The sequence below is a fragment of the Alosa alosa genome, chromosome 12, assembly GCF_017589495.1.
Source record: "Alosa alosa isolate M-15738 ecotype Scorff River chromosome 12, AALO_Geno_1.1, whole genome shotgun sequence".
Lineage (NCBI taxonomy): Eukaryota > Metazoa > Chordata > Actinopteri > Clupeiformes > Clupeidae > Alosa > Alosa alosa.
The window spans coordinates 20,671,066-20,697,966 of NC_063200.1; the positions used below are offsets into that span (position 1 = coordinate 20,671,066).

The 26,901-nt window shown below is 42.3% G+C and overlaps 3 protein-coding genes across 3 annotated transcripts; all 3 read left to right on the forward strand.

Moving 5' to 3' along the window:
• The first annotated feature begins 95 nt into the window (after window positions 1-95).
• surf2 (surfeit 2) lies at window positions 96-4,929 on the forward strand. Its single transcript, XM_048259035.1, has 6 exons — window positions 96-366; window positions 583-734; window positions 897-1,000; window positions 1,431-1,628; window positions 4,548-4,687; window positions 4,821-4,929. Exons 1-6 carry the CDS (start codon window positions 292-294, stop codon window positions 4,908-4,910), a joined length of 759 nt encoding a protein of 252 aa, XP_048114992.1. The 5' UTR covers window positions 96-291; the 3' UTR covers window positions 4,911-4,929.
• Window positions 4,930-5,135: 206 nt separating this feature from the next.
• On the forward strand, window positions 5,136-7,662 carry LOC125304691. The gene is made up of 2 exons (XM_048259157.1): window positions 5,136-5,357; window positions 5,748-7,662. Exon 2 carries the CDS (start codon window positions 5,818-5,820, stop codon window positions 7,642-7,644), a length of 1,827 nt encoding a protein of 608 aa, XP_048115114.1. The 5' UTR covers window positions 5,136-5,357; window positions 5,748-5,817; the 3' UTR covers window positions 7,645-7,662.
• Window positions 7,663-8,401: 739 nt separating this feature from the next.
• Window positions 8,402-26,298, forward strand: surf4 (surfeit 4). The gene is made up of 6 exons (XM_048259722.1): window positions 8,402-8,640; window positions 13,087-13,273; window positions 14,858-14,934; window positions 15,191-15,234; window positions 15,474-15,660; window positions 24,663-26,298. Exons 1-6 carry the CDS (start codon window positions 8,593-8,595, stop codon window positions 24,927-24,929), a joined length of 810 nt encoding a protein of 269 aa, XP_048115679.1. The 5' UTR covers window positions 8,402-8,592; the 3' UTR covers window positions 24,930-26,298.
• The last annotated feature ends 603 nt before the right edge of the window (window positions 26,299-26,901 follow it).

Here is a 26,901-nt window from a genome sequence, read left to right on the forward strand (position 1 = left end):
TGAGTTTAAGGGGAGTTGCATTTAAGTAATTTATGTTGTGTTAAAAAAGATGTGTCTAACAGCAAACTTTTATTTTGAAACCTGTGTGACCCGGAAGTAGAGTACCAAAACAGTGTGTCCAGAGCTTGTTTAAAACTTCTCTGGTATGTCGTTTTCGCCACACGTTTGTCACCTCATGCTGGAAAGCTAACAACATTGACTGTATATATAAGCAAAATTATGTGACATTTTCATGCTGTTGTAACGTTACGTTTTTAAGTATTCCCAACTTTGCCCGAGCTACACGTGATAATGGCGGATCTACCGAAAGACCTCATAGATTTCCTTAAGAATCACCCTTTTCTTCAGGCCACAGACGCCAACAAGGTTTGCACCTCGTTTTTCCCCTTGTTGATACTGTGTAAATGTTTTTTCTCTGATAGTACTAAGTCATTATCATTGCACTCTTACGTTATATCTTAACATTAACGTTAGACATGCTGTTGTTGTTCATGATACTTTAAATGACCGTTGTCGACCAAGTATGATGCGTATGGCAAAGTTAATGCTCCCAGTTCATTCACTTGTATTTTCATACCTCAGATCAGATGTACCTTGAATGGACACGAGTTTCCCTGCAGCCTGAATGAACTAAAGAACTTCACTTTGGGGAAAAAGTACAAGAAATTGAGTGCTGTTGCTGAATTTGATTACAGTCAATATGAGCCCCACGTGGTACCAAGTACCAAAGAGCCGTAAGTAAACGTTGACATGCTTACTGCACAATAATTTTTTATGTCCTATCTATTTCAGCCTTTTCCTGCCATGATAGTCTGCAATGCAAAGTGCCCCAATGTCATGACCGTAATGGTACCAGTCGCTCACAGCATTTTGTACAATATTTATGTGTCCCACAGCAATCATCTCTTTTGCAAGCTGACCCTTCGACATATCAATCGCCTTCCTCACCATGTTCTAAGGCATGTTAATGGAAAACGCTTTCAGAAAGCTCTGCAGAAATGTCAGTAGGCTATTTCCCCCTTTTCATTAACACACTGAACTAGACACAAACCATGACCTCTTGCCTCATGACTTGATGGATTAGTATGCTTGTCATCACTCCCTTACATTTACTGTTACATTCAAGCAGTTTATTTTAATAAATTCTGATTATCAACACTAACACAAGTAACTAAAATTGCCCCTTGAGGACATTAATGTTGTCTAAGTCTAAATAATGCTATCTGCAGTAAGTGACACATTTTAGATATCATCTTGAAGAGATAGTTTTATGTTTTGTTGATGTCAATTAGATTCTCAGGAAGGATACATTCTCATGTATACTTTTGATGTTGTCCTTAAAGTGAATGACTGTCTTAACCTTTGCTAGTTCACTGTGTTAAGAGGTGATGTTTGCCTGGAATAAAAATGTGTGTGGCATACCTGTGCAGTTAAGGAGTGCCAGCAGCAGGGAGTGGAATATGTTCCTGCTCATCTCCGGCAGAAGAGGCGACCCAGAGAGGAAGATGACGGCGAAAACAAACGACAAAACAACCATAAGAAAAAAAGGAACGGGGAGGTGTGGGAGCCCAGTTCCAGTGATGGGGAGGGCAGCGATTCAGAAGACAGCCTGTCAGACCTTTACCCACGTGAGTAGGCTGTGTCCATTCTGAAAAATACACATTTCAACACATTTCGAACTTCTAAACTTTCTTTTTTATGTCCATGTCAAGTGATCATTTATTCAGGCTTTTATAAATTGTAATAGACGCACTGGTAAGGTGTCACAGAAAGTGCCTTATCAGTATAGAGCTCAATGCTGTCATCTCAAATCATTCTTTCTATAAAACCACAGCTGAAGTGAAAAAGTATGAGATTGTTGGTTACCTTCTAGTTTGTAGCAGTAGGTTGCTTGAACAGCATGTTGACATGCGTGTCAAACTATTTACACATAACCAAACAGAATTTTCTAAAGAAGACCCATATGAAAGAGCCAATATCAGCTCTTGACCCATATGAAAAAGCCAATATCAGCTCTTGTGCTGAAATGCCTTGTAATGTGTGATATATTTGCTGTAGTAAAGTATGATATTTTCTTTTGTCTGCATCTTCGAACCAACTGAGGATACTGAACCAAAAGTGAAGCCGAATAGCTCAGATTTGGCTCATCAGCCATGTCATAAAAGGGCTAACCTATTGACAGATCTGCATTAGTACCATGGATTATGATGTGTATGTGAAGTGTTAAATTAGGGAAATCAGATTTAGTTGATGGCTGATGCACTGTTTGAGATCAAATAAGCCAATTGCTTCTTAGTAAATGGTCTTCATGTAATTGTTCCAATGGTAGGTTGAAAGGTTAATGATTTGTCACATTCAGCGAATATCGCATCATTATGCGCTAGCTCGCCATCCCATGAGTAAAGACTAAAACATTTTCAGTCAAAGTGGAGCAAACCTGTCTCTTAAACATTGTTGTAGATAATCATCATGAGTGCACACACAGGCTAACACAAAAACTTGGGTCAAGTCAGATCAGTTGTTGTCACAGCTATGGAGCGCAGAACGGTCATTTTTTATCACTAACTCAAAAAATGGCATTTATTTTTGGAAGGCGCACACCACATATGTCTGTAAATTGCTCAGCCCCAAAGTCCCCCTCCACCATGGCAATGATATTGCCAGATTCAGGACCATCTGCCCTACACACACATGGAAGTCATGTCGAGCTGGCAGCTTACAGTGGTGAGATACATGTCGAAATATAAGACTTTTTAAAATACGCTTTTTGTATTTTTATTATTTACATTACATTACATTTGGCTGACGCTTTTTTAGCCAAAGTGACTAACAACATGGTAAACAGTTTAAGTTTTAGAGCAATTCTCAACAATTTTAGGAAAATTTAAAAAACATTAGAGTACAGTAAAAATAAGTGCATCAGTGAGTGCTGTTTTTAACAGTTACGTGTCAGTTTAACGGCTGGTGAGTGCTAGGATCAGCAAGACTTGGAAGTGTTGCTATGAGAGGAGATGTTCTCTAAAGAGCTGGGTCTTCAGAAGTTTTTTGAAAATGGAGAGGGATGTCCATTTATTTAAAAATCAAAGCAATGCAAGTATTAATTCATGAAATCGTGGCAGATCTGGGTAACTTAACTCTCTGCCACGGAATTCTAGAATACTGTACCCCCTCACTGCCAGAGCCTTATATGGCTCTGCTCACTGCCAGACAAACATTCTAAATCTGCCTTAACAATCTTTTCCCAAACTGCTTGAGTGGCCTGTGTACAGAGGAAAGGGGCGTGTCGAGTGCGGGGCTTAAAGAAGTAGCGTGAATCAGTCAGTGCTCTGTATGAGTTGAAATTGTATGCATTTCCAAAAACCCTATTTCTTCACAGAATGTCCCAAAATAATTGTTTTTTTTCTTGATTATACTATTTTGTGATCGCTTGAAATTCGATTAATTGCACAGCTCTAGGTTAATCAGGGATTGGGTGCAGACAACCCTTTTCAAGTCCAGCTACAAATTCTGTATTGGATTGAGGTCTTAGGTACACAAGAACATCCACGTTGTTGTCTATAAAACATTTCTGTGTAGCTTTCACTGTATGCTTTGGGTCATTGTCTTGCTGGAAAGTAAATCTTCTCCCGTAATTCTAGAGAATTACGACTTCCCGTAAATCGTAATTCTCTTGCAGACTGAATCAGATTGTCCTCCAGAATTTCCAGATATTTTGCTGAATTCATTTGACCCTTTACCTTTACAAGCCTTCCAGGGACTGCTGTCGAGAAGCACCCCCACAGCATGATGCTGCCACCGCTATGCTTCAGATTAGGGATGGTGCGTTTGTGGTGATGTGCAGTGTTTGGTGTCCGCCAAACATAGCACCGAGTCTGATGGCCATAAAGCTACATTTTGCTCTCATCAGAGCAAAGAACCTTCTTCCATTTGACCTTGGAGTCTCCCAACTCTTTAGCAGAACTTTAGTCGAGACAAAACATGAGCTTTGTCACTTGCCCATAGAGCTTTGACTGGTGAAGAACTTGAGCTGCTGATGCTTTTAACTCCAGAGTTGTCATGGGTGCCTTGGTGCCCCGCCCCCATCAGCATTACTCTTGAACGGTCGCTCAGTTTGTGGGGACGGCCTGCTCTAGGCAGATTTACACATTTGCCATAATCCTTACATTCCTTAATGATGGATATCTGTGAACTCCAGTGGATTTTCGTTTTTTTATCCATCCATATACATTTTCTCTGAGTTGCTTAGAGAGTTATTGTGTCTTCATGGTGGCATTGTAGCCAGGAATACTGATTAACTAGTGACTTGGAGGCCAAATTAAGGCCAAATTAAACTGACCAAAATTCCATTTATAAAAACAAGAAAAGGGGAATATATCCAAAGGGGGGCTAATCATTTTTATATGCACTGTAGCTCAGGTGACAAGACTTGAATGTAGGATTGTTACTGTTCAATGCATCTACCCTATTAAACAAAGATGCCATAATGAATGTGGTTCTGTGCTCTATGCTCAGTTCTGATTGATTAGCCCTTTCTCTTCTATGGACAGCATCCCTATTCACTGTAAAGGAGCCAGAGAAAATAGCAGGTGCGGAGGAAGATGGAGATGATTTTGAGACTGATGAAGAAGACATGGAGGTTTCTGCCATTGAGGAGGAGCAGAAGCAGGCCCCACAGAAACGGAAAAAGGTCAGAAATAATACAGCATACGAGACAAACATGTTGTTATCTGGTTCAGTCATGCTCTGTTTCATCATGTTAATGTTTTGTTGTTTAGTCTGTGTTAATATTCCATGAACTGTTTTTTTTTTTCCCCTAACAGGTGCAGCCTGAAGACTTCAAAAAGAAATTTAAGAACAGCAGGAAGAGGAAAGGGTTTCAATTCATTGGCAAAGTCAGAAATGGGAAATAAAAGTATTGTGTTCTCATCATTGACTGACTGATTTGTTTCTGTCTCTCAGCCATCACAGACTAAAAAAAAAGTCTACTCTTTTTTGTAAAAAAAAAAAGTCCTTTTTTTTTTTTCTTCTTAAATTCAAATTGTATATAAAACAAGCACTTTATTAAGCATACAACATTATTCGGAGTGAGTGGACCATTGGCATGTAGTTAAGGTAGGCCATGTTGTCAGAATGAATAATTCTGTAAACATGGGATGCATCGTGGAAAACACCTTTGTCCAAACGCTTCTTCAGAGGTGTAGCTGTGGTGTCTGGACACCAAAATTCTTTCTAGCTTGTGACGCTTCTGACGTTGACCAGAAGGGGGGAGACATTGCAAGTGCAATCGCACATGTCCGCTGGAGATCTCGATTTGTCGCGGAGATAAAAACAAAATGTTATCCTGAAACGCTACATCGGTAAGATCATGAACCTTCACACTGGAATTTATATGTATTTGCATTTCGACGAAAAAGTGGTAAATTAGTGAAATGAGATTAGCTGATGGTTGTTCTGTCGTGGTCGGGATGCAACATAAACAAACAAGCTAAGAGAGGGAATCGGACAAAAGCTAATGCCATGCAGTCATTACGTTACCGTTAGAGACGCGAGTAAGACATGCACAATCTTGAGACTGGTTTTCAGATATATTTTACTGCAACGTTTTGATGTGATTGTAAGATGGCTAACTGTACACACAAACAGCTCTCTAGCAATCTAGCAACACAAGCTAACATCTCTGCAGGATGTGCAGAATCTGCTGTTGCTGCTGTGCGCGACATTAAAGCAAAATCTGTTTGTATTTTCAGTGAATTTCAGTTCCACAATCGAAGTTCGAATCATATTCGTTGCAGTCCACATCTAAGCGACTAAAACAACATGGCAAGCTCATCTCCGCGGTTCACATGGTGCGCCTGTCGGAAGCACAAGATCCCATCCAAGGATACCCACGAGCAGTGTTTGCACTGTCTGGGCATTCAGCATGCGAAAGAGGCCGTGCTGGAGTACGGAAAATGCCCTCACTGTGCCAAAATGGACTGGAGCTCCTGCATCAACCGCCTTACAAAAGTGCAGGAAGTGATGCATCGCGAGAGTCAGCAACGGAAGCACGAAGCCGCTCAGGCTGGGGCGCAACCCAAACCTGAGACCACAACGGCGTCTGTTACCGACGCCAAACCTGTCCAGGATGTAGTCTGCAGTACTCAGCCTGTCCCTCGGCCTGTGGTGGCCACCCCTGGCCCCACATCGTCCACTATGCCAGTGATGTTCACTATTCTATCTCCTCCCCCTGTACCTGCCGAGTCAGATGCTGGTGTAGTGAAGGGGGCCTTTATGTCCCATGTCGCTATTCAACAGTCAGCAGACTCCACTCCATCTCTGAGTTACCAGACATCCCACCCACTATCCACCAGTTCTCACAAGAGGAAGCGCCTGTCCAAGTGTCACACGCGCTGCTCGAAGCACTTCAGCAGGAGCCATGGACATAGGAGGAGGTGCTCCTCGTCCTCATCCTCCTCACCTTTCTGGAGTTCCTCAGACTCCTCCTGCACATCTGCCCTGAGGGAGAAGCGGAGGCGCCGAGAGGGCCGGCGGTCTCAGAAGCCAAAGGAGCTGCACGACCGCCTTCTCCAGGTGGTGGAGCAGAAGCTAGAAGCGCAGCAGCAGGCCATGCAGATCCAGTGGGCCATGATGGAGAGGCGCCTGGAGGCTCTGGAGAAGAAGGATTCGGAGGCAGCAGCAGCAGCAGCAGCAGCAGCAGTAGCAGTCTCCTCGGCCCCAGCTTGCAGGGCAGTCCATGTCCCCCAACCGTCCACATCCTCTCAGGGCGAGGAACAGAGAGACTGGTCTGGATCCACCAGTGACGCTGTGGTGACTGGTTCCATTCCTTTGACCATTATCAAACAGGAGGAGGAGGCGGCTTCAAAACCAGAGGCAACCACTGAGGCAGAGAGACAGAGTGGACCTTCACGTGCTGAGGGTGCAGTTTCCAAGCAAGATATCCTCACTGCCAAAGAGCTTCAAAGTCTCATTGCACGAGCAGCCAAATACCTGGGTGTAACTTTCCCCAAAACATCTCCTAATCTGCCAGATCCAACCATGGCGTCTGAATTTGAGGAGTTGGTGCAAAGCACGTGGCCCAACCCAGCCAGCTCCAAGCCGTTCCGAGAGGTGTGCTCGGAGATGTACAGGCTGAATGAAAGCCAGGCTTTAGCCTATGACCGGATGCCGCAAGTCAACAGGTTCATGTCTGCCATTTTCCAAGCGGTCAAGCCCACGGACAGTATAGAGCAGGGAGTACCGGCTGATCGCTGGCGCCTTACTGAGATGCTGACCGAGGGCACATACCAGACAGCTGGCATGCTTGCCAAAACTGCCAACTACCTGCGTTACTTGTCGGACTATCAGCAACGACTGCTAGTGGAGATCACAGAAGACCACCCTGCTCAGCGCTTTGTGACTGTCCTCAACGAGCTGAAGCTTATTGGTCAGTTTGCCCACCAGCTCTCCTCTCACCAAGCAGAGTTATCAGGAAGGGCCATGGCTGCATCAGTAGCCATCAGGAGGCAGGTTTGGATGGCCAAGACTAATTACACAGACGCACTGAAGGCCACAGTGGCAGACCTGCCCTTTGTGGTGAGCCAGAGCGTGGGTGTTGGTTCTGGTGGTTCAAGCTCCAGTGACAACCTGTGCAAACAGGAGCATTAAACTTAATGCTGATTCAGAGAGAACTTTGCATACTTCATTACTGTGTACAGATACTGGCAAATCTGTGGTGTGACTGCTGTCTCTTGTCTTGTGACGTAACTGTGTTTACTGCCTTTGGAAATGCAAGGATTACAGTAGAATTATTCTGAGATGTAACCATTTAGCACTGACAAACATCAAGAGGCTGTACTCACACATTGGTTTGTACAGTCACCTTTTCATCAATGTGTTTTAATACACTCTTTTAAGTGTTCATATTAGATATTGATGATTATTTAATAGTTTATCAAGATATTACAGCATCTGTCCTTTTTTTACACATGTGAACCCAATTTGTCATATTCAAGATCAGGTCTGTAAGTAACTTCTTAGTCAATTAATGGGCAAAACACTTGGGTTAGGTGCATTGTTTTCTAAATCAGAACCACTATAGATCACTCCTCAAGCTATTACTAAGAGGCCTTTGATCTAAATCTAAAATTGATTTGAAATATGTTCATTCAGTTCATGGTCTTCTACCTCAGTGTTCCAGTTCTGCAGATCACAATTGTAACATTTTTAAACACTAATAAAACATTAATACAATGAATTAAACAAATCAGTACACATCGCACTTCTGGAGTATGTAGTGTGACAGCATTGCAAATGCTGCAATTTAATCAGTGTTTTTCAAAATAGGCTAATGATTACAAATAAACGTGTGTACTTCTGTCCAGTTCAAATGAACACCGCGGTCGACCACTCTCAGCATACGTGGCATGAAACAGTCGCAGGAGCTGTGCTGAAAGAAGATCGTCGCCACGCGAAGCATTGTGGGGAGGAGGCGGCCTAGTCTAAAGAGACAGGCAGGAACTGGTAGATAGAGTGGTGGAAGAAAACATTCTAAATATTGGTAGAAATCTCGAGTAAAACAGCGCGTTTCAGTAGTAAGCCTCGCAATTATCAGACATGGGGCAGGAAGATATGATGAGTACGGCTGAAGACGTGGCGGATCAGGTAACTTATTTGTCTTTAGCGGCATTTTCACTCAAGTAACGTAGACATGTTCGTGGAACAGGCTGCAGTGCATGAATGAGATTGGCTAACGTTAGCTAAGGCGTCCTATGGGCCTTAAGTTAGCCATTTCATGACATTGTCGGTTAGCTAGGATCCCGTTAGCGTTCAGATACTCTTGTTAACACTGTTGCTTGTTAGCCTGGATAGCCCTTCGCTAACACGGATGAATTAAGTGGATATCGCAACAGAATTTCCTCCCATGCAAATTTGTTTTCACCACTTGTTGGGAGATGCATGGAAGGCGCTGCTTGTAATGTTAATGTTAACCGTAGGATGTCCATTTGACTTGTTAACGTTAGAGTGTGTTTCGTTTGAGCAATATTGATACCGTTATCTTATAGTTATCTTGATTTGCACTGCAACATAATCGGCATCTGGTCAGCAAACGTTAATGTCAGTCAAGCTTTGAGAGGGCAAACTAACGTTAATTAGCAACAACTACATTACATGCCAGTCCGTTAAAAGTTACTGTTACAAGTTAACGTTAACGGTGCTGTACTTTTGGCTAAACCTACGAAGTAATGTTACTGCTATATGATAGCGTTGACTGTCAGCTGTGAAGTGATGTTAGCCATCCTTTACCAAACTTCTGCAACTACGACTTATTACATCATTTTGGCCAGTAAATTACCCTTTTTTAGATAATGTTAACGTATATTGGCTTGCTAGTTAACGTTAGACGTCAAGTCAACAGAAGTTGACAAGCAACCTAGATTAGTGGGCTACCTAGCCTGCTAATGTAACCCATTTTAACGCACACTTAACATTAGCCTGTTACTTAGCTATTGCCTTTAAATAACAGGACGTAACGTTATATCTCTTAAACGCCAACCACAACGAATTAGTTAGTGAAATGTGCACATACAACATAGTAGCATATTCTTATAAATACCTAATCGGGTGTGGTAAAGTAATAACGATACGTTAGAAAAGCTGAGCATAGCCAACCTCTGTGTTTGGTGGAAAAACGTTATTAGAAACGTATAACGTTGGCCTACAAGTAAACTTTGATGACTCACTTCTAACCTGAAAAAAACTTGCCATTTAAAATAAATGAGAATATTCTTACGTTTCAAATATTAATCGTCAGAATGTTAGTAACCGTATAAAACAATTGTAATCTCTTATTTACAAGTTCCTTTCAGAAATGGGTGAAATTGCAATTCAATGATTGCACAATATGTGGTGTGTGTATATGGGAGGAGGGTGATTAGGGGGTGCGTACTGCGTATGAACAGAGCTTTTTAAACCTTTGCTTGTTGCTCCTATGAAGTCTGTAAAGCCATAACAGGGTTGAATTGCTACAGCAGTCTTGCTCGACTGTGACAGTAGAAGCCTCTTAAAAACTGTTGCAACATTGACCCCCCCCCTCCAAATACACCAAATAAAGAATACACCGTTTAAAGCCACTGTTTGTGTTCAGTGGGAGAGACTTGGCCTAAAGTTTATCTTAATACGTAGGCATTGTGTTTAGGTAAGGACTGGGGCCTGATTGTGGGTCACTGTGGGTGCATGACTTCAAACATCTGCGTGATGAAAGCGGTAACTCTGGATGTAATTGGAATCCATATGACAATCTCAAGTCTATAAAGGGATAAGTGTCAAGAACCTCTACAGTTCAGGTTACTTCACTTCTGTTTCCTTCTGTCTTGTATATGTGTTTGTGTTTTCTCACAATATGGCAGTAAATCAGTATTGGGACAGCTTGTTCTGATTTACTGGCAATCCTATTTCACTCTACTACAAAATAGAATGAATGCAGTTGGCAAGTCAGTGATTTTTTTTTTTTTTCAGCTGCTTGTGCAGGTTTTCTGATAGTAACATCGGGTACATTCACACAGTTTGCACAAAGAGCAGAAGGGTTACATGAATGAAAATGTCACCCAGTTATAGCTGTCGCGCAAGTTTGTTATCTTGGCCAGGTTTGCCTTAGCTTTACTATATCAGAGTGTTTCTATGCCAGGTACGTTGTCTAATTCATGTTTGTGTGCACCCAAATACCTTCAAGGATTCTGTTTTTTTGCATCGAGACTGACGCACCAAGGACAAATGATTAGTTGTGTTCTTTTTCCCTGGTGGAAAGGTTTTTTTAGACCTTGGAGTGTAGTCCTTGCATATTAAACCAAATCCAGCTACTAATAGCATTTTATTTGCTATTGCCTCAGGTGTGTCATTTTCATGTGTGTGCATTCATAATAATGAGAACCATTGTAACAGGAAAAACATTGACTTTTGTAAACATGTCTAAATTTGTGTCTGCGGTCTTTTAGACGTTTAATGAGAGTTAGAATTAGACAGCTTTGTGTGTCAAAGCGGTTGCTTTGACTGTGCTGAAGGAATTTGAGATATATTCACTACACAGCCAAGGTTTTGTTAGTCAAAGGAGTAGCTTTGACTATGCTGATAATTTGAATGCTGTGCTAAGCCCTGCCTAGAGATCTGCAATTCATAACTCATATTAAACGTCATGCCATGATGAGCAATAGAAGCACTTCCTAACTCCTAAGACATGTTCACAGCATGTTTTGGAAACAAGAGAACACTAAGAATTCCGAACCCAAGCAGACCTAACAGTGGACTGTGTCCCACATTGCCTAACAAGCAACCATGGAGTAAGAATTCTGATAGGAGGGCTGATTGGCTGTCCGAATTGCAGTCGATGGGCGCATGGGGGGACTTGTTGAGTCGTGATTGGCTGCCTGAGTTTGGCAGTGCTGATGTGGACTGCACAGTGGGCGGGGTCGGAAGTGGGAGGCAGTACTCTTTGTACCAACAGAAGGGGGGGGGCACATAGTGGAACACATAGTGGAAGCAGATATCGACATAGACTGCATAGTGTTATTAGTAGTATTCATAGTATATGTTAGTGTATTGTGAAATAGGTGGCTTTATTGTAGTATCTTATTACTTTAAAAATCATATGGAAGCAAAAGGAACTTATTTATATGATGGTTTAATTGTTTTTTTATGTCTCTGTTTATGAACTGTTTAAGGACATGCCTATTTATATACTTGAGGATGGATTTCCCAGTAGACAAAACACACACACACACACACACACACACACACAAACACAGGCTCAGATAGATATATAGGCTACTTATTTTTGCCAGCCATTTGAATTTACATGTCAAGTGATAATCTCATGATGATGTAAGTTGGTGTTTTTAATAGATGGACTCAAATGTGTGTCATTATTTAGGTCAGGCTTCTCTGCTGTTATACTTCCAGTTCTCAAGTGCCAGCTTTCATCCTCCGAACTAGTTTTTATGAGCTGCTGATAAAATATTTGACAAAATATCACTGTTATGTGAGATTACATAATCTTTTTATAATCTTTCCCGGGACACCAAATGTCTGTTTTTTTGGTGCAAAGGCACTTCTATTTTTTTTTAAGTATTCCCTAGTTTCACTTTCAATAAAACCTACGTTCCGCTCCTGCAATCCTACTAATTTTTTTTAATTTATCTTGATTGTATCCAGCTGTCGGAGGCAGGCATGCGCTTATTTGATTGGTTGTAATGCAGACCTGCGAAACGAAAGTTTACCTTAACCATCAGCATCACCTAGCAACTACCGGCCCCGCACAGCATATCCAAGAGAGTGAGTGTGTGCGGGTAGGCAACAGATTGGCGAGGGTAGCCTAGTAAAAAATCTCATTTTGGTTCACTCGGTCAGGATGTGTTCTGACATCCGCTCCGCGGTCTTCATATATTCTACAGTTGCAGCAGTTTGGAAAATAGCCTAATTTGAAACAGGACATGCAATACACATGAAAATATGGGGTTTAAACCCAAACAGCATCAGTTCAGGCAGTGTTAATTATGGTGTTTACATGAGCAAACACAAAACCAGCATACTTCCAAATCCGGATCATAAACAGGATACTGAACTGCATGTAAATGCAGTGATTGTTGTACATCAGGCCTTCTATAGACTAGGTGCACGAAAGGCTCTTCCTGTATGCTCATTATTTCTGGTGGAGCGTTTACTGTGTTATAACAGTATTTTCTGTTATATTCTGTTCCTTACATCTTCACTTTGACACTGAATATCTTGTTTGCCCAATAATAACAATTTTAACGCACACATAAATCGTTTTTTGTCGTAACATGCTAATTTTCTAGTGCAAGACCCAACCGGGTCCATGTAGACACTAATTGCATTAACAATAGCGGCAGGTTCAAACACACCTGGCTCCACCGGAAACAAACGAGCACACAAGCCTTTCGTGCACGTAGCCTATTGCATAGCTGAATATGATTAAAATTGGGATCGTGAGGTGCATGTAAACATAGTCTTTTCGCACACATGAGCAGTATACAGAAATAGGTTTGACTGGTCTAACCCAGGTTCTGGTTCTGGTTCTGGTTCCTGTCTCCATAGTTCCTGCGGGTGACCAAGCAGTACCTGCCTCACCTGGCTCGCCTGTGCCTCATCAGCACCTTCCTGGAGGATGGCATCCGCATGTGGTTCCAGTGGAATGAGCAAAGGGACTACATTGAGGCCACGTGGGGATGTGGCTACTTCCTGGCTACCTGCTTCGTGCTCATTAACCTCGTAGGACAGCTGGGTGAGAATGGACTTCTCACACACACACATGCTTTTTTTTCTCACTGACACAAACACAGAGGTCGTCTGTGTGTGTGAGAGATCTGGCATGCATCATGGGGGCCTGCTCTTAGTCCTGTGTCTAGGGTGGGGCATGTGGCCTTGTCTATATTGGGTGTAAGCTAGAGATTGGGATAAAGCGTAGAATGAAGGGTGTAGTTCCCAGTGGCAATCTCTTGTGTCATACTTGGAAGAGGAACAAAATAATCCCACAGGGAATTCAGTGAAACATTTAGTTTGGGGGCAGTGGTAGCTTAGTGGCTAAGGAGCTGTGCTAGCATGCAGTAGCCTGTAAAGTGTGGGTTCAATTCCTGGCTTCCACCATTATGCCCTTGTGCAAAACGCTTAACCTGGAGTTGCTCAGTAGAAAATGGCCCTAGAGGTATAATTTACATGTTTGTATAAACGCATCAACTAAATGAATAAATGTAAATGTAGTTAAATTACTAAAATGGCTGTTAATTAATCATGCACAGAAAATATGTAGTGCAATAAGTGTAATAAGTAATACCACTGCATGTGAATTCATAGCAATTACCATCATCAGGTAGTTTAGCCTAAGAAAGCAGAGAACTTTGAACCTGAGAAAGCATCAAATTTTGAACTTGCAGGTTGTTTTAGACTTATCTTAAATAAGAACAGGGTAGCCACACACTCTGAAGTAGCCCACACACTCGTTTTAACATTTTTGTAGCTGTGGCCTATTTAACATTTCTATAGCTGTTGCCTATCTAACATTTATATAGCTGTTGCCTATCTAACATTTATATAGCTGTTTTGTGGCCTCTCCCTGGATTTCATAATCTGAAATTCTCTTATATTAAACTGTTGAGATCAGAGGAATTGTTTTTGAGCGTGCAGAGACTTGAAATGCGTCCCCTAAAACCAAACCGTTCATACTTGGTCTTAGCTCATAACCTCAGATATGACACAATGTTGCACATGTTACTCCACAATAATACCACAGCCAGAAATCACATCATTATTGTTTTTTTTTTAAATTGTGATTGATTATGAGGACTGATGCTGACTCTAAGGTACTTCATAAAGCCAGTGGGCTAAAGCTCAAGAGTGTAACATGTCTGCCTCTGGCGATATACAAGTTCCTTTTCATTTAAAGAAGACTGCAGCAGAACACATCTTCCTACCATGGAGAAGAATGGGGAAACCAGGGGAGAAGAAAACACAATAGCTGTGTTTGAATGTTAATTAAATGTTAACTAAATGTTAACTCACTCACTATATAGGCCTAGAGCTTGCTATATTGCTGAACCACTACATAGTGCCTTATATAGTGAATGAGTGAACATTTCGAACGCAGCTAATGAGTTGCTGATCAGACTGATTTATATGTTAGCATAAATTCCCTTCCGTTTTGCAGCCGTGTCTCTAGCTTTGCAAGCAGGGGTTGTAGCAGCACCGGTGGTCCTTAGATTAAGTCGAGTAGGTGTAATAAGGCCAGAGGTTACGTTGGTATGTTTTATGTAAGCCAACGGAGGCATAGTTTAACTGCCCATATCTCTCTCTCTTTCTCTCTCTCTCACAGGTGGCTGTGTCCTTATCCTCAGTAGAAATTTTGTACAGTATGCTTGCTTTGGCTTATTTGGCATCATCGCACTACAGGTGAGAGGTCTATTTCTTAATGTCTGATGTGTTAAGTTGGGTTAAGTCAATTTGGGAAAATTCAGCAACTACCAGTATAGTTACTGGTAGTAATATCATTACATTTTACATTTAGCTCTCCTTTGATAACATTTGAATTATTTAATAAAAAGATGTTTAATATATATGTATATAATGGCTAATTTAGTTCCCAATGAAAATTAATTTACTATCATTACTATCAAAATTAATTCATGTATTTTTTTTTTTCTTCTAGACTGTTGCTTACAGCATCTTATGGGACTTGAAGTTTTTGATGAGGTATGCCCTCACACACACACGCACACACATATACTGTATACATACATACACACACACATATACTACACATATACTGTATACATACATACACAAACAAATACACACATGCCCTCACGCATCTTTCCTTCTGCAAGTCTGATGGGATTCTGGAAGAACTTCGTTTCTCTTGTTGATGGCAGTGCTGCTGTTTACATTTCTTTATGTTTGTTTGTTTGTTAATTTCTTTTGGCTTTCCGCAGGAACCTAGCCCTGGGTGGAGGGCTGCTGCTGCTATTGGCAGAGTCGCGGTCGGAGGGGAAGAGCATGTTTGCCGGCGTGCCCTCCATGGGCGAGAGTTCCCCCAAGCAGTACATGCAGCTGGGCGGTCGCGTGCTCCTCGTGCTCATGTTCATGACCCTGCTGCACTTCGACTCCAGCTTCTTCTCGGTGAGCCACAACAACTGTTTATATATTTAATGTTATAGATATATTTTTGCCGAGAGAGAGTTTTTTTAAATGACAACTGAGGGCACCACTAACAGATCAGTCTAATAAATCAAATCAAAACCACAAAATAAAACATCAAAATGAAAATCAACAGATGTCACTTATAGTTGGATTTATTACAGCAACAGCCCCATTGAGGGAGTAACCACTTTGTTTTCCCCAAACAACATTTAACCTTTTCCAAGACCCCATCCCAATTCTTTTGAACAAAATTATCATCACCCAGGTACACACACCCAGATATTTGAACCCTCACATTTTCCAAACCAACCCACCCGGCAAATCAGTGCCACTTTATTCCACCTCCCCAACCCAAATAGCTTCACTTTTCCCCCAGTTCACTTTGGCAGATGATGGCAGGTTAAATCATGCACAATATTTTCCAACACATTGATATCATCCCTTCAATTAACAAAGACCGTTACATCATCTGCATAAGCAGACAAAAAGAAACGGTCAGTACAGAAATCTAAAGAGACACCCCTCAGATCAGTACACTAGCTTGTGTAACAGGGGTTCAATTGTAATGGAGAACAGCATGCCTGACATTGGACACCCCTGCCTGACCCCTCTTTTAACCTTGAAAGGTGCGCTAAGGCTTCCATTCATTTTCAAAAGACTTTCAATATCACAATAAATAGCTCTGACCATTGCTGTGAGGACCGGGCTAAAACCAAAGGAATCTAAAGTGGACCATAAATACACACACGAGATCAGCCCCACATTAATACCCAAGTTTTTTTAAACAGTCATTAGGTCTCTGACTACTCTATGTTATCAAAAATGGATTGGTCAGGTATACAATTGGACTGATCTGAATGCTTTACATGACCAATTCTTCAGCCTTATATCCAGAGTCTTGGATAATATCTTCATGTCAGAACATAACAAGGAGACAGGGTGCCAGTTACCTATTTCTTGCAGGTTACCTTTCATAGGCAATAGTGTAATAATCTTCCAGCAACAACTAAGGGGAAGGCATCCTTCCCTCAAGCTCTCACGGAGCACTGCAAGGAGATCCCTCCCAATACCTGTCCTGAGTACTTTATATATACTTGATCGGTAACCTGTCGATACCGGGAGCTTTGCCGTTCTGCATGCTCATGAGGGCCTGATCAAGCTCATCAAGCGCAAGCTCATCAAGCGCTTTGTCCGTCTCCGCATGACTCTGGGCAGGTTGTTAAGAAATCCATTGGGCAAGAAGCCATTAGACCCCAATTCACTTTCATATGGCTTAGAATAAAAAGATCTCGCATAATTGCGTATCTGAGCAGGCTCAGACAGCTCCTGACTTGTTTCTGACCTTAAGGTGTGCATTATCCTACTCTATTTTTCTTTCCCAAGTTGAAGAAAAATTTGGTTGGAGCATACATCAGGGTAACACTCTGAAAACGGGAGTGTACGAACGGCCCTTGTGCCCTGACACCAAGTAGTTCAGTTAGCCTGCCCTTTTTCTCATCTAGGTGCTTAACATGGTCATCATTCTCTGTGCGTGTTATTGACCTTTGTAAACCTAAGCTCTCATTCTCCAACAGAGAATGAGAGACAGACACAGACACACTTTAGGATATGACCTCAGGCCAGACTCTACAGTCCCTGTAGGCAAAAGTGTTCAGAGTGTGAAATTCCTGTAGACGCTCTGTCAGTTACTGCAGACAAAGACTTGGAGTGTTTCTTGTTTGCTAGGGTGGCTCTCTCGCGCAAGGGTCACTGGTTTTTACTCAATCTCATGTTTTCACCTGTTGCCACTAGATGGCAGGAGAGTGTAAGGAGCTGACTCCATAGAACCAGAGACTTTCTAATGTGGAGACACAGCACTCAAAAAATACTCCATAGAAATGCATGGGGCTAGTTTGTCATGCCAATATGGCCGTTGTCTACACATATCCCACCCCTTCCTCGGCAAAATGTCGACATGTAAATACATTGAGCCAATCATGTGGTGTGATGTGAATACATTGAGCCAATCATATGGTGTGTTGTGAAGACCTCGTGCCAATCATGTGTTGTGATCTCGCCGCTGGAGCAAGATTGGTGTCGTGAAGCCTTGCGCACGTGCAGTTCGACCCAAAACTGTGCCCGATGAGTGCTCATAAAATGTTGGTATATGGCCGCCGAGTGGAGGGACTTGCCTAAAAGGACTTTGATAGAACAGAGATTCACTAAAGCTGAATGCATTGAAATAACACAATGCTATACATTTCAGAAGCAAAGAAGTGTATGTCTTTAGAATGGTGGGCTGTTGTTTTTTAATCTTTTTCTGAGGTATAGGGCTGTATTTTGGGTCACCAGCGCATGGTGTAAAGTTCGTTTTTCACCCGCGCGAAGTTGAATTCGGTATTTTGCACGTTTTATTTTTTAAGCATTGCGCCCAGGGGTGTGGCAATTAACAACCTAGGGAGGGGACTAGCGCATTGTCTAAAAATCGCTATCATACACCACCTAAACCTGGTCAGAAGTCAATGGCGAGTTGTTCATATGCTATTTTAAGAGCGCATGTCAACAGTCATATTGGCAGGTGCACACCATCCTTCTATCATTCATGAACGCACACCAGCGCACGTCCATGCAAAGCATTACCAATTGCACGATTACAATGGGAAACATAATTAGAACAAAGATATTACGAAATACTGTACATCTCATAATGAGTAGTTATTCACCATCATTTGCAAATTGGTAATGACGGTTAGATAGATACAAGGATACAAGGAAGTTTATTGTCACATGCATATAGTTACTGGAAGTAAGAAATGCAGTGAAATTATGTCTGGTGTCAGCCTATTTGTGCATTAATGGGGGTAAAAAGTGCAGTAGAAGAGGGGTTTAGTAGATTAAGTGGCAAGGGCTGCATAAAAAGGTGGGGGAGGATTGGGATTGGGTGGGGGCACCAACAAGGAGCACCCAAGAGCAACAGGGGCAAGGAAAAACTCCCTTACCAAGGAAGAAACCTTGGGCAGATCCACGGCTCAAGGGGCTAACCCAACTGCCAGGGGTCTTGGTGTGTGTGTTGGTGGGATGACAGGGGAGATGGGATAGTGTGCTGTGTATGTGGGGAGAGGGCAGTGTGCAATATGTGTGTTGGAGAAGCTTCCTCATGAGACAATGTGCTGTGTATTGGGGGGCAGTGTGCTGTAAGTATGTTGGGGATTGTGACAGAGCGCAGTGCGTCTGTCACTGGCAAAGGTGGCTTTCCCGGCGTAACGGGAACAATGACTTTACAAACATTTGCACAAAGACAGCGCTATTAAATCATGTTGCGATGTTGATTTGTTTGATAACATGTTGTGAATGCCACAGACCTGAGGCGTGTCAGGACGGGGGTTAAGTTAAACTAGAAATTGGTTTAAGGGAAACATACAGGGAATCAAAGCCGCGATATGCGGTATAGAGGTTGAAGCGTATCTATTTATCAGTAATGTAAGCGTTCTCTAAAAGCGCGCATTATAACATCAATGCTTACTAGCTGGGAGATGGAAGTGCTTTGTCCGAGTGTATGTATGATTGTGTGTATGTACTTGCCTGTTCTCGGTGCTTCAGTTGCTTTCCGGCAAACTGGAGTATTGGGCAAGGGACACTTTTCCAGGTGCAGGGGGCAAACTGGAGTATTGGGCAAGGGACACTTTTCTGCGCATCTTTCGCGCCCAGACGTGGGAGCGCTTATTGGCGCAGGTGGGTTTAGAGTGGTAATATTATTTGGTGCTTAGTGAGGTTTATTATGACATTGTATGGAAATATCATGAACGATTGTTAGTAATGTGTATTGCCTATGTCATGTGTTAACCAAAGGGTGGTGAATTTGAATTAATTGATTTGTTGCTATGCATGGTTTAGTCCAGTGTTTTAAATGGTGTCTGCAGAGCGCAGTCAGGGGAGGGATTCCTTCTCAGGAGTGAGAGGTCCTGTTGAAAGGCCTCTGAGGTAGGCATAGACCCTAGTGGGCATTGTCCCGGTGTTTGTTTTCCTTTTTGTATCAGTGTTTTTTTGTTTCCTGTTTTGTCTGTTGCATAAACCTGCCGGTAGCTTAATATTAATACTAATAAAAAAAAGGAGATTACATCAACTTGAATTTCATTGCCGGAGTCTCACCATCCGCTTGGACGCATTATTACAGGGATGTGTGTTGGAGAAGCTTCCTGATGAAATAATGTGCTGTGTATGTAGGGGCAGGGACTTACTATTGCAAGCAGAGTACTGTATGTAATGTATGTAATGTATGTGAGTGATGACAGTGAAGATGTGTGTGTGGGCGGGAGGGGAGTGGAGCAGTGACTGTGTGTGTGTAGGTGGGTAGGTGGGGGCAGTGTGCTGTAAGTATGTAGAGGATGTGTGTTGGAGAAGATCCTGAAGACAATGTGCTGTGTATGTGGGGGCAGTGTGCAGCAAGTATGTAGAGGAGGCTTACTGTAGCAAGCAGTGTGCTGTATGTATGTGAAGTGATGACAGTGATGATGTAAGTGTGTGTGTGTTGGGGGTCAGGGACTTACTATTGCAAGCAGAGTACTGTATGTAATGTATGTGAGTGATGACAGTGAAGATGTGTGTGTGTGTGTGGGGGGTGGAGCAGTGACTGTGTGTGTGTGTGTGTGGGTAGGTGGGGGCAGTGTGTTGTAAGTATGTAGAGGATGTGTGTTGGAGAAGATCCTGAAGACAATGTGCTGTGTATGTGGGGGCAGTGTGCAGCAAGTATGTAGAGGAGTGCTGTATGTATGTGAAGTGATGACAGTGATGATGTAAGTGTGTGTGATGGGGGTGGGGTGGGGGGCAGAAAAGGCTAGGCAATCAAGGACATGGGTAGATGGAGGAGAAATCAAAAATAATAAATAAAAAAAGTGTGCAAAAGTTGGAGAAAGTCAGATGTGTGTGTGTGTGTGTGTGTGTGTGTGTGTGTGTGTGTGTGTGTGTGTTTTGGCGTGTGATGAAATAAGAAAATAAAAAAAAAGGTCTGTAGCATAGGGAGAGGGATGTAAAAGTGCTAAAAGTCTTGTAGGTGTGTGTGGGTGTGTGTGTGTGTGGGGGAGGGGTCATGAGTGCTGAGGGTGAATGTGTGCAAAAGTCAGTATAGTGTGAGTTCAGAGTCCGGAGGATGGCCTGGGGATAAAAACTTCTCCTGAGTCTCTCAGTTCTGGCTTTGTGACTACATAGGCGTCTTCTTGATTTCAGCGGTAGGAATAATCCATTGTTAGGATGAGAAGAGTCCTTCAGAATCTTTTTGGCCTCTTAGGAGTACTCTTCTGGAATAGATATCTTGTAGAGCAGGGAGTTGAGTTCTTATAGTACGTTCAGCTGAGCCGCACTACTCTCTGCAGAGTACTACAATCTCTAACTGTGGAGTTCCCATACCAGGTGATGATGCTACCAGTTAGAACACTCTCAACCAGCTGAAGTGTAGAAGGCCTTCATGATGGATGTAGAAACTTTGAATTTCCTTAGCTGACGAAGGAAGTAGAGTCGTTGTCTGGACTTCTTCAGAACATATTGAGTGTTAACAGTCCATGTTAAGTCTTCAGTAATGTGGACACCAAGGTATTTAAAACTTGTGACTCTCTACAGGTTGCCCGCTGATCATTAGTGGGGTGTAACTGTAGTTCTGCTGCTGCCTTCTGTAATCCACTACCATTTCCTTGGTTTTATTGATATTCAGTGTCAAGCTGTTAGATTGACACCACTGTGCCACCCTCATCAACCTGATCCAAGTAGAACTGTTTATTGTTGTTACTAATCAGGCCCAAGATCACTGTGTCATCTGCAAACTTGATGATGGAGGTATGACTACTGTTGGCTTTGCAGTCATGTGTGTAGATGTTGTACAGCAGTGGACTCAAAACACAGCCTTGGGGAGCACCAGTGCTGATGGTTAATGAGTCAGATGTCAGACCCCCCACTCTAACCACTTGTGAACGGTTGGTGAGGAAGTCAAATATCCAGTGAGACAGGGTGGTGTTCAGTCCTAAGGCCTTCATCTTTGTGACCAAGGTGAGAGGTACTATCGTGTTGAATGCTGAACTAAAGTCAATGAACAGCATCCTCACATAATTCCCATTCCCCTCCTCCAGGTGAGTTAAGGTGGTGTACATGAGGTTTGAGATGGCATCCTCTGTAGACCTGTTGGCTCTGTAAGCAAATTGGAGGGGGTCAAGGAGGCAGGGAGGGATGAGCAGATAATGTTTTTCACAAGCTTCTCAAAACACCATCACTGTAGGCGTCAGGGCTACTGGGCGGTAGTCATTCAGACATGATGGACTTTTGTTTTCGGGTACTGGAACAATAACAGACTGCTTGAGGCAAGTAGGAACTGTCTCTTGAGCCAATGATGTGTTAAAGATATAAGTGAACACAGGAGCTAACTGAGCATCGCAGGATTTCAAAACCCTGTTAGAAATTCCATCCGGTCCAGTAGCTTTTCTACAATTTACCCTCCTAAAGGCATTGCTCACATCGACCTCAGAGACACAGAAAGGTGCATCCTCATTTGCTTCACATGCTGCAGCTAGTCCAATATAGTCTGTGTTTTTCATGTCAAAGCGAGCATAAAAGCATTAAGTTCATCAGGGAGGGCTTTACTCACATTCATCATAGGAGGGGACTTTCTTTCAAAGCCAGTGATGGTTCGGAGTCCTTTCCACACTCGTGCTGGATCACCCTCCAAGAAATCAGCTTCAACTCTGTCTCTATAGCCGCTTAGCATCTTTAATTGCACTACGTAAACTATAAGATGCTGCTTTGTAATCCGTCATATCCCTGAAATAAGCCCAGCATTATAAGTCATGGTGCGTGTCTTTAATGCTGTTCTCTTCTCTATCCACCCATGGTTTCTGGTTAGGAAGCTTGGATCTTTACAGTTGGGATGATGGAATCAGTTAGCATATTGATGTAACTCAATGATACTTCCGTAAACTCATTGATGTCAGCAGAGTTCGCCTTGAACATCTCCCAGTCAACGTTGCTAAGGGCGCCCTGTAGCCTGGCTTCCGATTGGTCAGTCCAGCTTGACCTCCTTTGTCACTGGGGGTCCGTCCGACTTCTCTGTTTGTACATAGGCAGTAGGAAAACAGCGGCATGATCTGATTTTCCGAAAGCTGGTAGAGACTTCGCTTTGTAACTGTTCTTGAACTGTGTGTAGCAGTGATCCAGTGTGTTGTCACCACGTGTAGGGAAGTGAATGTGTTGAATAAATTCAGGCATGATAGATAGATAGATAGATAGATAGATAGATAGATACTTTATTGATCCCCAGGGGAAATTCAAGGTCTCAGCAGCATACATACGACACAAACACATTCTTTAACAGCAGAAGAGTAATTAAAGTATATAATATAAAAACACAACTAAGCAGTAAGGACAGTAGAAGATAAAGAATATGCTAAATATACTAAAATACAAATTATACTAACACTTAATACAATATATAAAAATATACTAAAATACAAATAACAAAATTACAAATTATACTAACACTTAATCTAAATCAATTCTAAAAACAGAATCCACATAGTGGTGATTAATAAATCAGAGGCGCTTGCAATGACTGAGGCAGGGACTTAGCCTGTGATTCTCTGTGCATAGTAAGGTATGGTAAGGTGCTCTAAGGTGCTCTGTGTGAATGTCATGGTGGTAGTGCAATGGTGATAGTAGTCATGGTGATAGTGCAAATGAGTAAGTCAATAGTGCAACAATGCAGAAATAAAGTAAAGTAAAGTCTATATATCTATATATTTAACTATTTAAGAAAATGTATAAGTGTGGCCACAGTTCGGCTGTGGCATGGAGGGGGTTATGCATATGTGCTAATATAGCACGCAAACAGTGAGGCATAAAGACAGTGGTACAAGTGGCTAGTGGACAGACAGTACCAAACATGGAGGGGATGAAGAGGCAGACAGACTATGCAGAGAAGTCTATCTCTCCTCTTCCCTTAAGTGAGGCATTGAACAGTTCAATGGCCCTGGGGACAAATTACTTTCTCAGTCTGTCAGTTGTTAAAAGTGATTAGGCGAGAGGCGAGAGACACATATGGAGCACAGCTGAAGACGCACTGTCACGAGATATAAGCAACTCCTCTGCCGGATAAATGTTGTTTTATTCAGTCATTTGAGCAATATTAGGGCTTTTTCCATGTTTTCGGTGGTAACCCATTGTCAGTCAATAGTGAAAGTAACTGCATATAACTGTCTTGTCGTTGACTGACTCCTTGGTGAAGTTAGTTTCACTTTGCCAATGAGTTCAAATAGAGGAGTGCAAATACGTGAAGGCTATGCTAGGTTTTAGTAAAGCATGGTTTAAGAATGACTATTCTATACGGTCTCGCAAGCAGCCTCCTTCAAATGCGCCTTTGAATGCCAAAATACCGATGCATTTATTTGACATATTGCGCGTTGCGCCGTTAAAGGGAATGACAGATGTCATTCTCATTGGTTTAAAATGATGTTACGCCCCAAACACACCCATATGACTGATTTAAAAGATCTAGGAACACCTTGTTACGCCATGCGCTCCACTTTTGATAGCGAAACCCCTCCCAATGTGAACTGGACATCCTACTAAATTTGAATAGACTTTTGACGAGTGACGATGCACTTTAGAATGTCATGATGGGGCCCATAGTGTTCAACTTCAATTGATGAATAAAATTGTCCCAAGACATGATTTGATAAAATTAGTCAAGGGATTGTGTATTAAATGGTGTCAGTAATATAATCCTTCAAAATTATATTATGAATTTATACAGACTAGTGTATATGTACATTAGTGGTGTGTGGGCTGCGGTTTTGATGATAGACGGTAGAGAAGCCAGAGACACGAGAATTAAAAAAAAAAAAAAACATTTTATGGTATTCAGTTCAGTTTTATTCTAATTTCATCTGTTGCTACATGCCACAAAATGCATTTCACCTTCACTAGTTGTCCTCAATATCTTTCCTCTTTTTGTTACTGTCTTGCAGATTCTGCAGAACATGGTGGGCACGGCCCTCATCATCCTGGTGGCCATTGGCTTCAAGACCAAGCTGGCCGCTCTCACCCTGGTGGTGTGGCTGCTGGCCATCAACGTCTACTTCAACGCCTTCTGGGCGGTGCCTGCCTACAAGCCCATGCACGACTTCCTCAAGTACGACTTTTTCCAGACCACGTCGGTCATCGGCGGCCTGCTGCTGGTTGTGGCTCTGGGGCCCGGAGGGGTCTCCATGGACGAGAAGAAAAAAGAGTGGTGAAAAGGCACTGTGAACCACCTCTACCCGACACCACCACCACCACCACCATCAACAACAACAACGCCACCCTCCAGGACACACACACACACACACACACACACACACACAGATCCCAGGATCCTGTTCTCCTTTGCTCTGCTGCGTCCAGATCTGTGCACTTGAGTTGCCAACCACACTCAAAACTTTCGGTTACAGCATCGGTTTGGTTAACCCACCCCCCGGCACACGTCAACTCATCCACCTTGTTTTTTTTTTTTTTTTTTTTTTAAGTAATATAGACATAAGTTCAGCCAGATGAAACACTGGCATTTTTATACACCGTTACCTTGTCACCATGGCAGACAACTTAAACGAGACCACTGCAGTCAGATCCTTTTGCGTTGTGGGTGGTGTTGCAACGCTGTTGGTGTTGCAATGCATCACTTCTTTTGTTGTTGTTGTTGTTGTTGTTGTTCTTTGCCTTCTGTTGAATCTGTGAATTTCTCTGGCACTAAATGAGTTCCCCCAATTGCCGTTATAGTGGATGGTGGCTTTTAATAACACAAGGGGGAAATGGGACATTGGTACATGGTGGTACATGTTCATGGCATAACTTAAATACATTTAGCCAAGTAGGGGAAGAATTGGTGAGCAGTCTTCATTGGTTAGTTGTCGGTTTTTGTCGACCTACGACGAGAAGTGCACAGCTCTGTTTTGAAGCGCACAGCTCTGTATTTAAACTGAAGACGAGTTTGTCTCGGGGTTGCTCACCATATCTGTTTTGAGACACTGAGCTCAAGTTTGTTTCATTATTTTGTCATGTCTTCTCCAGCTCTCTCTCTCTCTCTCTCTCTCTCTCTCTGTCTCTGTCTTTTTGTCTCTCTCCTCTACCCCAACCTTAATGTGAGCCCCTTGATTACCTGTATCCTAATGTTTGGTCGTAATCCGTGTCCACTGAATGACAGTCAATGTGTTTGAATTTGGGGGTCTTTCAGTGGAACACTGCAACCAGTTAGAGTAAAGCAGACTTGATGCTTACCATCTGAATTTTTTTTTTTTTTTTAATCAGAACTCACTTTTGGACTATATTTGTACTGTGTATTTTTGGTAAGCACCCTCGCCTAGACACATGTCAGATCAAGGTAGGAAATGGGAGTTTGCTGTTGCAAAAACAAAATGCCATATTTTATGAAACCGAAAATGCAGAGGCAAGCTATACTGGGCAGATCACCAGTTCAATCCCGCTTTGGTGTTTTGCTCAGTGTTCTTGCTGTTTAAGAAGATAAAATGTACTCATTGTATTGATTTTCAAAAATTTATATTGTACTTTTGATTTTCTTTTTTGTGAGATCATGGCAGAGAATTAAAAAAAAGGCAAAAGGAAAACCAATCCAAATGTATCGTCCATTCTTCTGTTCAGTACTCCCCACTGTGGGTTTCTGAAAGATGATGCATATACTCTTGTGAAATATTGAAGTATTGTTTTGTAAATGAGACACAATTGTGTCTGACTTGGCAGTAGTAATAGTCAAATAGTCACTGTGCATTTCCATTTTGAATGACATTTTTGACTCAAATTGCAGGCAAACTGATGGGCAACAAACTGAGGCAAAAAGATGCTAAACACCTCATCCATATGGTTTTGTCTTTCATAGGAAGGAAGATGAAAATGGAGAAAACAAACTAAATTTATAGTCACATGAGAACATTTTTTGTTTGGTTTCCAAGATACCGGTAGGCCACCTTACCCTGTGCCTCATCCTATGCCACTCTCCCCCACTGTTCTTACCTGGCTTACGAAATTAATGTATATCACCTGAAATGACCAAAGTTAACTATATATTTAGGAGTTAAATTATCTTGTCAATTATCAGTTCATGAAAGACGTTTTGTTTCAGGTCTCTCTGGATGCTTTTTCACCTGCAGTCTTCAGTCTGTTTATCAAACTATAGTGTGTTTGACCTCTGACCTCTTGACCTCTGACTAACTAATT